The sequence below is a fragment of the Onychomys torridus genome, chromosome 12 (genome assembly GCF_903995425.1).
Source record: "Onychomys torridus chromosome 12, mOncTor1.1, whole genome shotgun sequence".
NCBI lineage: Eukaryota > Metazoa > Chordata > Mammalia > Rodentia > Cricetidae > Onychomys > Onychomys torridus.
In genome coordinates, this window is record NC_050454.1 from 52,887,520 (window position 1) to 52,900,060 (window position 12,541).

The following is a 12,541-nucleotide window of genomic DNA, read 5'->3' on the forward strand; positions in this document are numbered from 1 at the left end:
GGGTAAAGCAGAACCAACTGAACTTTGAAAAAGGCTAGAGTCAAAGTCTCAAAATTCCACAGCTCATTTTTTTTCAACAGCCAAAAAAAATCCATTACCAAGCTCCAAAATACTGCAAGCCTTTTTCCTCTTTCAGCAGATACCTCTTTGACTAAAGTTAACACAATTTATCTTTATTAACCCATCAACTGTGATAGAGTCAGCCACAGATTTTGTGCTGGTAGCACTGTTACTCTGAACATCCCTCTGATCATTTCACAAAATCCGCCAACAACGAAAGAGTATTCGGTATCTATTTCATTTTTTTTTTTTCAAAATACAGCTTCCTAAAGAGAGCAAACATTTCCTTGCACTCGAACAGCATGCATCTGGCTCCAGAGTCTCCCTGCTGGAAACAATCACTATAATGAACTGAAAGCCAGGCCTCCCCCAAATTGCAAACACTTATTTATATCAGTAAGAGAGACAGCAACTCTTCCTCCACGCCACCTACCACACAGATCCCTTTTCCTGAAATAATAACCAGGTTTCAGACAGAAAGCGCTCCTCTCCCCTTGGCTGTTCTCAAGTTGCCTTTAGTTGCCCTTGCTTGCTCCATTTAGACCTTTAATATGAAACTTTCATCACTTACCCCCCTTCCAAGGTTTGCCTTTCCAGGGGGTCCTGGTCAGCTTGCATAGAGTTGGTCCAGAGCAGAAAAGCATCAAAACCAAGAGAAGTTCGAGTCTAGTGATTTTCTCCACTTTCTCGAATGATAACATTTCCACAAGTGAATTTTACAAAATTTCTCACATCCTCTTCCCTCCCGGTTATGAAAATAGCATTAATCATTGAGAAGCCGGTGGTAGGTGGTGTTTTGCCATCTTTAGCAGCTGAAGTAGCAGCTCCCTGATGTAGCCCTAAGCCAAGCTACATTTCTCACGGATCCAGCTCCTGCTCCACAGCCCGCAGTCAGCACTGTTTCCACTTTAGGAGCTGTAAAATCATTCCTGCTCTCCACTTTGCTTTCAGTGGGAAATATTCCTCAGCGTCCTGCGTGCACTTGATTGAAAATGATAAAAACAGGAATGTGTGTCCGGCAGAGAAGAGAAGAGATGTCAAGACTGTGTGAAAAAGATGAGAAGCAGTTGTACTGACAGCTTTCAGGCTGCCTGTGTGCTCCTAATAGCCGTGCAGCCAACCAAATTGCTCTTTTAAGAGTAATAAGGCTTCAGTGAAAGCCGGTATCGCAGCTACTTGGGTGGGTAGTGCTCGGCTTGAAAATCACCCAGGCACCGCCACAGATAACAACTGCTTCAGTCCAGACTCAGAATAGGAAGAGCTGAGCAAAAAAAAATATAGTATGCACAGAGGGTAGTTAATCTATTGTGAGGACAGAGGGGGTTTCCAGGGATGTGCTAGCGACAGGCTCAGAACCTGGAATGTACTTTCTTTTTCTGCTTCACCTTGTGACTTTCCCAAAGCGTGGTAACCGCACTAATTATTCATAAATGGATCTGAAATATTTATTAGGTGCAAAATAAGTACATGATTTTCCTTCCCAACAGCAAAAACCTGGAGGGGAAGTTCTCAGGAGTTATGTCCCTTTTCCTGTATCCAAGTCCTTTTGGCATTCTTGTGCACTCTCCCCCTAAAGAACCCATCATGAATGTCACCAGCAAACTTTTGGAAATATCAGACAAGCTCTGCCCCGACTCTGCTAATCAAACATCCAGGGAATCATTTCTCTATTTGTTTACGCATGTCACCATGGAAATACTGTCGCTCTCAAAGTCTCTTGGTCTTTTGCAACTGTACTTATGAAAACATTGGTGGTCCCCAGATGTGTTTATCTGAAAAAAAAAAAAAATCAAACTTACAGACTCTGCCTCTGGATGAAGGGGAGGTAAGCAAAGTCTGGTCAAATAAACTTGGTCTCTAAAGCCTAAGGTGAATGAGCACAATCAGAACATCCTGGCAAATATTTCAAAACTGTCTATATTTTTGTTTTGTCCATATGGTCAATTATTCTCTTCATCAGTGAGCCACAACACATGAATTATGTATTTATGTACTTTAAAGCAATGGCTTCCAATATTATGGAAAACACCAATTTTACTTTCAAAATATGATAAATTGCCCTTTTCAAATCATGTGCTCGAAAAATGTACTTTGTCAAGAATAAGTTACCTTAGTTTTAGTAATCTATAGCTTATATTTAAAAAACAGTTAATAGAAAATACTATGTTTCTAGGATGGGGACAATGATTTAAATAGGATATCCAAACAAATTTTCAGATTGTCTGAATTTAGAAAATATAATCACCTTATATTTTTAGCTCCCAATTTCAGAACTTCTGAGATATTTGAGAATAGATTATATCATGCCCATTTTGCAAAGAGTATCTTAAAATTTATGTCTGAGCATACTTTAAAAGGTCAGGTTATATTTCAGTCAGAATTTGATTTTCTCTCAAATCCTTTCTCTCCTTGTTTAGCTGTTGTCATCTGACAACATTAAATGCATTCCAACTGATATTTGTTGAATTGATTAGCCAACTTCCTCAACACTATCTCCCGATGAAAACTCTAGAACTCTGATGTATGCTGCTTACCGGTTTCACTCCTCCTAATCCAAGAATCCACTCTTAAATATACTGAGTGTTTGTTTCTTAATGGTTTGTTTTTCCTTATGTAGAACATAAAAAAAGGTAGTAAGTTAATATAAATAAGACTGAAAGTTGTTGGACATTTCTGAAGGGACTAGGCAGAGCAGAATTAACAAGAAAGCATTTTTTTTTTTTCTGAATGGCTACTACACTTAGGCAGGTTGGTTCTTAGGAAATTTAACGTTTAGATTTTAAAGGTTTGCTTCCCGTTCAGTAGCCCATGGTAAGCCAGGCCATAGAATTCTCTGGTGGAAAAATTGAAATAGAATGAGAAGAATTCAACCAGTTTTGTTTATGGTGGGAAGGTCATTTTCTTCCAGAACTTATCTGGCTGAAATTTGACAATCTGCCTGAGTTTTCTTCATGCTAGAAAAGAGGTCAGAAAACCTGCACCAGTGAACATGTGTAGGAGTAGCCAATAGAATGAATAAGGGCAGACACAATTAAAAATCAAATGTAGAATACAGAGACACTTCCCTAGGAACTTCCCAACTAAGTTCATATTTGTGGCACATCAGCCTACCACAAAAGCTAAATATTTTATATGTGTTAACTCATTCACAACTCAATGAAATCAGAAAAGTTATTACCCCCACCTAGCATATTCAAACTTGTTACACAGAAAGCTTAGATCTCTTATCCAAGCTCACAGAGCTGTGGTTTGAACTCAGTGCAGTTTTGAGTATGTGCTAATCATCATGATATGCTCTCTGCTGAACATGTCTATTTCTAATCTTCCTGAGATAGCTCTTATGTCAGGATATTCCTTCCCTGAGAGAATGCCAAATACAATAGTGATATTATACTCGCTATATGTCACATATTGCTGTCTTCTATTCATAAAAGCCATGTAAAGTGAGTTTGCTAGTAATCTATCTTTACACATGGTTCTTTGTCCAGTATGACAATAGTGATAAAGCCAGAGTTCAGAAGGAGTGGGTACAGATTCATATTTCATTATTCTGCTTCTCTTTGCTATTTCCTGCTATAAGGGTCAGGGAAAACTAGATAGGAGTGTGTGGGTGTGTGCAAAAGAGACTGTGCTGAGGAGTGTGTGCAGATAAGTGTGAATTGAACACTCCTATTGGTTATAGTAGTAGGAAGGTTTACAAATGAAAGATGAAATACTAGAGACAGTACCAAAAAGAGGAAAAAGAAGAATAAATGCCCTTACCACCTGCTCCTGTGGTAAAGAAAACAAGGAACTACAGACCTTAGTAAAATTTGTAGAATGTTAGGATGCAACATAATAAATGTTGCAGTGCTGGTCATAGAGTACATTAAGAAGACTTCAAAGGAGGGTAGACACAAAAGAAAAATACAAGTACTTTAAAAGAAAGGGGGAGCCAGGGTGTGGTGGTGCATGCCTTTAATCCCAGCACTTGGGAGGCAGAGGCAGGTGGATCTCTGTGAGTTCGAGGCCAGCCTGGTTTACAAATCGAGTTCCAGGAAAGGTGCAAAGCTACACAAAGAAACCCTGTCTTGAAAAACAAACAAACAAACAAACAAACAAACAAACAACAACAACAAAAAAGCAGGGGGAAGACTTGTTTTAGATGATGCACAGGGCAGAGAAGTCTTCTTTGACCAAAAATCGTAATCAGTATTTATTTTAAGGAGAAGTTAGGTCAGACAAAAGAGAGGCCAGTCTGGGTTGAGGGAATTGTATGATCAAGGTCATAGGATGCTGGAAGCTTGCCTCTTTCTAAGATATTTCAAGGCCACAGTGTGCCTGGAATAGTTAAGATGTGGGTGACCAGCAGGTGATGAAACAATGTTAGACAAAATGTAGATTAAAATTTTGAAATATACAATAAGAAATTAAAATATACTAGCTACCAAAGTTCTTACATGGTAGCCTCAATGATGGGTGGTAGGTTTGTCTACAAGATAATGAAACTCATAGCACTTTCAAGATACAAAAATGGTTCAGTCTTCACCCACAGTTAGGAATAGACATAAATTCAAATGAAGTTAGAAATCTTAGTCATGTTTTCTGTTGTAAATTTATTAGCCGAGATTTTATTTTCCTACCTTTTCAATTATTAAAGACACAGTAGCATAGGTTATATGCCTATTAGCTATTCATTTAAGAGTTTATAAGGTTATAATGAACAGAGATTCTACCCTTATAATCTCTTTAATGAATGAAAGACAAGATCTTTATTGTATACAAATAGTAACATTTTTCAAAGTATAATTAAACAAATAGTGGTATTATAGCAAAAATTAATATAATTCTTAGTTTCCTAGTTCTTGCTTAGTAGTCCCAAAGCTTGAAATAATGCTAGAAGGACAGAAAAAGTCAAACTTAAGAGTGTGAGTAGGGTTAGAGGTTAAAGACTAGAGCAAAAGTCCATCACTTTTTCTTTGGCTCTCTTGCTTACTGAGTTTTTGTTGGGCTTTAATTCTTTTTTGTTGTTGTTGTTCTTTGTTTTGTTTGTTTGTTTGTTTGTTTTTGTTTTTTTGAGACAGTGTTTCTCTGTGTAGCTTTGCACCTTTCCTGGAACATACTCTGCCGACCTGGCTGGCCCCCAGCTCACAGAGATCTGCCTGGCTCTGCCTCCCGAGTGCTGGGATTGAAGGTGTGTGCCGCCGCTGCCGCCACCGCCACCACCACCACCACCACCACCCAGGAGTCTTTAATTCTTCACAGTGCTGCTGTTAAAAACTAGGGCCTCCCAACCTCTGAGCCATCTCTCCAGTCCGTTTTTTTGTTTGTTTGTTTGTTCTTTATGATTTATTTATTTATTATGTACACAGAAGAGGGCACCAGATCTCATTATAGATGGTTGTGAGCCACCATGTGGTTGCTGGGAATTGAACTCAGGACCTCTGAAAGAATAGTCGGTGCTCTTAACCTCTGAGCCCCCTGGTTGGAAATTCAGTGGAGGAGCGCTTGCCTAGCAAGCACAAGGCCCTGGGTTCGATCCTCAGCTTAAAAACAAAAACAAAAAACAAAAAAAAAACCAAAAACTAGGGCCTCATGCATGCCAGGCACATGCTCTAGTGGTGAACTACATGGCCAGCCTAGCATTCCTTTCTTAAGAATGACAAGGACTTTGTCTTGGATACTTAAAACTTTAGCAAAACATCAAGAGGTAGTTTTGTTCTACTGGCCTTAAAATACCTCATATTTTGCCTGATTCATTGTATGAGTTTCTTAAATGTTTGTTAAGAATCCTGACATTAAAACTTAAAATTTGTTTCCAAATAGTCTTCCTACATATTGTGTTTCATTTTAGTTTCTAAACACTTCTTGCCTAGAGTATTGCTATATATTTCTAATTAGTTCTCCATCAAATAATATTGGTTGCTGTTAAAACTAATTTAGAGTAATCAAATTGCCCTAACTACATTTTACCTACACTCCTCATTGAGGCTACCATGTAAGAACATTGGTAGCTAATATACTTTAATTCCTTATTTTATATTTCAAATTTTTAATCTATGCTTTGTCTACAGGATAATGAATAGTTCATAAGTAGGCGAAGTTGTTGTTTTTAATCCACGAATATGTAGAGATCAACTTTATTATCACAACAGAAACTGAATAGGTTGGTAGTGGATATTCCAAAAGCAGAGAGTGGATAGAGCTCAGGGACATTGCTAGATGTCATGATGTCTATCCTCCTGGTAGAGTTATTTGGTAGAAAATTGCCAAGAGTAACAAGTCTGACAAAGTCTGAGGGGGTCAATTGTTCTTCTGATCACAAAGTGATCGTTTAAGCCCAGGAAAACCAAATGCTCTCATGGACTAAATCTCCCTAAATGAACACAGGCCACTTACTACCACCGTTAATTCCAACAACAGCAATGCAAAATACCCAATTTATATGCTGCTGCTTCAAATAAAGCCTCATGCCTCCCCTTCTATAATTTACCCGGGAGAATCTCTCATTCTCTAAACACCTTACATCAGGCCATGGGATTGGTGTATTTGCTGAGCCAGAGTACCAAAAGGGTACCTGGGGATGTCAGTATAAGTCTCCATCCTGAAAATCTTCAATGTCCATCTAGGCCTTAAAATACTAGAAAACACCATCAAGCACACATAACTGTCTGATTGTCCAGTTGTGTTCCTTTTATTAATTTGGCAATGATTTTGTTCTATAAACCATAGGTATTCCATTGTGAATTTATTTCTTAAAGTACTGTTGACAACCTATTAAATAAATTTTAGCTAAAATTTAATGGGAGAGTGGTAAATAGGTAAAGGTTTATCTTGATAATTCTTTAAAGACCACAGATTAATTAGTTAACACCCACAAACATATATACATAGTTGCCATTAATTGCTTGGCTATTACACTCTCTTTATGATTTAAATTCTTCTCTGCTAACCAAAAGAGAGATTTGCAAATTTAATGGAATCTTAAATTTATTTTTTATTTTTGAAATATCTGTATGTATTGTGTATCTCCATGTGGATATGTGCACATGGGAGCTCAGGTGGCTGTAACGTCTAGAAGAAATGGGGAGTTCTTGATTACTTCTTGTCTGTCTTTGCTACAAAAACAAATCATTCAAAACCTAAATAAAAGGGAAAATCTTAGATGATTACAAAAGTTAAAATAAAAGTTAATATCTGAGGATATTTTTGAAGTCAAGGAATATTATTACACAGATTGAATGCATACTTCTCTTAGATTCCAGTGGAGGAATTCACTGTGGCTAACTGAAATTTTGACCTAACTCAATGGAAAAAGAGACATTTCTTTTTGCTGTTGCAGAGAAAATTTCTGAAAGATTCTATTTTTTCTTTTCCATTGTCAGTGAATTTCTAGAGTGAGTATCTTTGAATCTGTCTGATTTAAAACCCTGCAGCACCTGAGTGTTACTGGACTGCTCATCACATCTCCTTCTCACAGCTGGTATCTATAGGCTGCAAACAGCAGGGCTGAGTCTAGAGCTAAGGCCAGCTGGAACAGGAGACCTCTCAACTGAGTTCTTAATAATACATTGTAGTTTCTTGGTTTTTTTTATTATTAGAACATAAGTATATCATTTTCCCTTTCTCATCCAACTGCTCCCATGTATCCAAATGCTCCCTCTCGAAATCACAGTCTTTTTTACTTTAGTGATTATAATTACACACACACACACACACACACACACACACACACACACACACACGCGCGCGCGCGCGCATACACACACATTACTCAGTCTGGTTAGTGTAACTCACATGTGTATGATCTCAGGGTCCACCCCTTGACATTAGATATCACCCATGGGATACTTCACCCGTTTGTCAACCTAAATGAGACCCAAAGAAGAACACCAACAATGTATACTAACATAGACTGGAGAAATCTTAAATTACACTCTTTTATTGTTCTCTTCATTAGAAGAATCTGATGAAAGTTTATCTGTACTATTTGAGACTTCTAGGTGTTTGTCATTTCCTTCCATAATATTCTCTTAAAATGAAAAAAAAAAATGGCAGCAGAGAGGAGAATCTGTCTTCTTCATTGATGGATTCTGTGATGGTTTATCTAATCCCAAGTGGTCAGCCTTAAACACACATGTGTAGAACCCACACTAAATAGACTCAGGAGCTCAGTAGGTGGTACACACACACACACACACACACACACACACACACACACACACACACACATATTGTGTGTGTAAAACAAAAATAATTATAGGAGATATCATGACCATGAAAGGGTAGAGGGGGGCATGAAAGGAGTTGAACTAGAGAATGAGGTTAGAAATGATGCAAATGCAGTACTCACACAACTAACTCTAAAACTAGAATTTTATGAGGGGGGGTTTTTGAGGTTTTTTTGTTTTTTGTTTGTTTGGGGTTTTTTTTGTTTTTTTTTGTTTTTGTTTTGTTTTTGTTTTTGTTTTTTTTGCAGGAGCTGAGGACTGAACCCAGGGCCTTGCCCTTGCTAGGCAAGCGGTCTACCACTGAGCTAAATCCCCAACCCTTTTTTGGTTTTGCAAGACAGGGTTTCTCTGTGTAGCTTTGCACCTTTCCTGTAATTCACTTGGTAGCCCAGGCTGGCCTGGAACTCACAGAGATCTGCCTGGCTCTGCCTCCCAAGTACTGGGATTACAGGCGTGCGCCACCACCGCTATGCCTTACTTGGTTGATATCTGGTGGGACGGGGCTGCCTGTTTCTGAATAGAAACAGAGGAGGAGCTTTGAGGAGAGGAGAGAAGGGAAATGGCAGTCTGGGTCTAAAAAAATATAATAAAAAACATTAAAAGAAATGTAAACAAAAAATTGGTTGAGAAAGACAGCTTGGCATTTTGTACTACAAAAATCTTGAATTTTAAAGAGCGGTTGAAATTGGGGGAGGGGGGCGGCCAGTGAGAATCTCTTGGGAAAATACTTAAACCCCACTGTAGCTTTGACTCACTGAGCTGTGTGCAGAACCAGGACACACACATTGTGCAATAGTTTCCTCCTGTGGCTTAGAAATGGCCTCCTGTTTTTGAGATCCTAAATGCACTCAACCTCTAGAGATCTGCAGCTGTGTTTGGAGGAAATGGTTCAAGCATTCTTGGTTGGCCAAATATCACCCAGTTCCTTATCTTTATAAATACATTGCTCAAATAAGACTGTTGAAATTTTTCAAATGAATGGCATTTAATGTATCCAGAGGATGTGTGTGAGAAAGGAAATATTTCAGGCTTATATTAATGTATAGTTAACCTAAGTTGAAAATGACTGCTTTCTGCTCTTTAAAAGTCAGAATATGGGTCCTGGAGAAATGTCTAACTAGATTTCTAAAGAATCGGCCTTGAAATGTTGTCAGATATGCCTGAAAATAAATAAAATATAATTTTCTTCATCACTGATATTTTCTCAAGCTTAGGTAAAGTTCATTTCTAAGATAGGACCATGCTAAAATTTTGACATGGTGTGTTGGCTAGGCTACACAAATTACAAGAAAAAAAAGTTTGTTATGTAAAGGAGATATCAGTAGTGTGTTTATTAAATAAATACTGTTTCTTTTAGCTTTGAAATAAACAGAAGCTAATTTCATATACACTTACCAGAAAGATATGAAATCCGACATCTCTTTAGCTACATGATGGAGACATCAAATCATGGTTCTTCACAGTCCCATGAGGATGTTTGTAGACTGTGTATTAATGCTTGTAGCTGAATCTCCTAGGAGTTGTCTCCTGAGTATTCTTAAAACCCTGAGGATACAGTGATATTGGTTCTATTTCTAGCTAAGTGGAAACTCTTACAAGGGAAAAATATCTCTCCATTGTCAGCAGTGAAGATATAACTGTTACAGAGATAGCTGTTCTTTTTGAGAAAAGCAAAGAAATGGGAGCTGTCCACTTTAGTTTTAAGTTTTAAACAAAAGTAGTATATGAGGAATGGTAAGTGAGGTCACGAAGTCTATAACTACTATTAGACTAACTTCTAAAATCAATTAGGAACTATGGTAGGGATAACTATAGGACTACAATATATATCCATGCATAGCTGTACATAGCTATATCCGTGCATAGTGCATATGCACAAAGATATGTTTGCATATTATATACTTAATTACATATATTCTATATGTAGTGAATTGTATCTCATAAAAAGAACAATACTATCAAAAGTAGTTTTGGTTGTCTTACAGGTAAGTGCAGATGAGAAAGTCAAATTTTAAATGAGAGATCTCCGATCTTTCCAACTTCTTTTTTCACCAAAAATGGTCTATATTGAGAAAACAACCCGGTAACCTTGAGTTTTTCTCTGTCCATAGACACCAACCATTTGCACAAAAAGGAGAAGAAATTTTAATAAAACAAAGGCAGAGATGCCAACAGCTGTGTTTTAAACTGGTTTAAAAGTGTAGACATGTATCACCTCTGTCACCAATCATATTTTTGTTTCATGAACAAAACCAGTTACCATGGCAGTTAAAAAGTGAATCTTCATTTTGGCTAGCCATGAGCCAAGACAAATGCTGGTATTCCATTAATTTGCATAAAAGGGAATCTGTTTTGTAGGAGGAAAGCTAGGAAGCTTGGTTTGGAATCTGATAGGTCACTGACAAGTTCCAACAGGGAAAATACATATATCTTAGTAACATTTTTCCATGTTCACAACAGTTCTTACTCTTTTAGGGATGGGAATTATCAGATTTAAATGAGATTTTTGCATAGTAAACTATAGTAGAGGCCCATAGAATCTGAGAGTCCAGTAAAGAAAAAAAAAAAAAAAAGAAGAAGAAAGAAAAGGAAAACAACTTAGTTCACAAAAAAACGGAGCACTGCTCCTTATCAATGGATCCTTGGCTTTTCTTTAAATGTTTCACTATTTTATTGATTTTTTTTTTCCAGAAAGAGTACACTTAACGTTCTCCTGAAATTCTCTCAATATATCTTTTTTGAACCATTCAATTGACTTTTACTCTTTAAGGTGATGCTAACCAAATATTTTCTTCATTAAGGCAATTCATCAAACACCAGGAAAGAGTTATTTTTTCCCCTATAGTCTTAGCCCGTAATTCACCTTGCAGCTAAAAACTTACATACTTGTAAATTTGAGTTTCAGATAGACAGTCATCTGGACACTTTCCTGCCTTTGGATTTCTGGGAGCCATTAAGTTTGATAGAGTCAATCTTAATATCTGATTCAACAATATTTATTCATCCCAAAGCACAAAACTGGTTTTATTTCTATATTCTTCATAATTCAAACTAAACTAAACAAGGCAGAAATGGTCTAACAGCTGGTCATAATACCCCAACCTCTTCACATCCCTTCCTACTTTGTTTCCATTGGAATCAATGGATATTGTTTCATGGCAGAAGAAGGTCTCACAATTATTCTAAAGTTCATGTCCTGTGTCTTCTGGTATTAAGTCTAATGATTTGCCAAGAAGAGTTTCCAGGCTTCATCTTCTTTTCTGTGGATGTCTATTTTATGTGACTATGGGGACTATTACTTAGCCTCTGAAACTTCCAGGAAGATGCTATTTTTCTACTTATATTAAGTTATTTAAACTCCTTTAAAACAATCTGAACCTAATATATTAAGTAATTATGCATAATAGAATAATTTATACACATATTGAGGCATTACCATATATATGTGCGTATATAAGCACTAATCCTTAAGTAGGGGAATTTGTTAATTAATCACCCTTAACAGCAAAATAGCCTCCCATTAGTCAAGCCTCAGGTTAATTAATTCAGCAGATGATGAGTGATGTAAGTGCTGGTGTGTCCTCGCTAACTCCTTACTATTCAATCCAGGAGACATGCTCAATACATTCTCAACAAGCAGCCTTGTGTCTGCTTCCAATGGCAGTGGAGTATTAACACTAGGCCTGAAGATCACTTTCTTGGTTAAAAATATTATTGGATATAACTTTTTTTTTTTGACACGTAACTATTTAAACATCACAGAAAGGGTGGGGACCCCTGAGAATGGGGCAGGGATGGGAGGAATGGAAGCCGCCTCAGACTATCACCTCAGTTGTGAAGGACTTTTTGTTTTGTTTTGTCTTGTTTTCCTTACACTGATGAAATGTGGAGGCTTTTATTTTAAAGATGATATGTATAGTAGTTGTAGAATTCAAAGAGTTCAGGTAAAACTCTGCTGTGATGGAATTTGCTAAATCAAGTTTACACCTGAAAAAAAATAATAGTTACATTTTTACTTATTTATTTCTTTTCCATGTACCACATGGGTTCTAGAGATCCAAGTCAGATCCTCTGGGTCGGCAGAGAGCTTTTCTTTACCTTCTTAGGAATCTCAGTCATTCCCTGCACTCCCAAATTTTCCCCAATTTTATTGAAAATACATTCTTTTCTCATATAATATATCCAAATTACATATTTCTTATAAATAATGGTTTCCAAACATTCTAGGAAGGAAAGTCTTAATCCCCTGAAAGCAGGTCATTTCTCTTGGA

At 37.2% G+C, this 12,541-nt stretch overlaps 1 protein-coding gene across 17 annotated transcripts in view; it reads right to left on the reverse strand.

Annotated features, from left to right (window-relative positions):
• Robo2 (roundabout guidance receptor 2) overlaps nt 1–12,541 on the reverse strand; it is a 1,547,722-nt gene that overhangs the window by 1,223,854 nt on the left and 311,327 nt on the right. For 5 of the 17 annotated variants that reach the window (XM_036203255.1, XM_036203249.1, XM_036203259.1 and 2 more), the window contains exon 1: nt 632–1,394. The exons of 2 other annotated variants lie outside the window; for them this stretch is intronic. In XM_036203255.1, the coding sequence (XP_036059148.1) occupies nt 632–761 (130 nt within the window). In that variant the 5' untranslated portion in view covers nt 762–1,394. Of the gene's footprint in view, nt 1–631; nt 1,398–12,541 lie in introns of those variants that run through there. 10 more of the 17 variants (XM_036203245.1, XM_036203242.1, XM_036203241.1 and 7 more) reach the window with 4 other exon arrangements.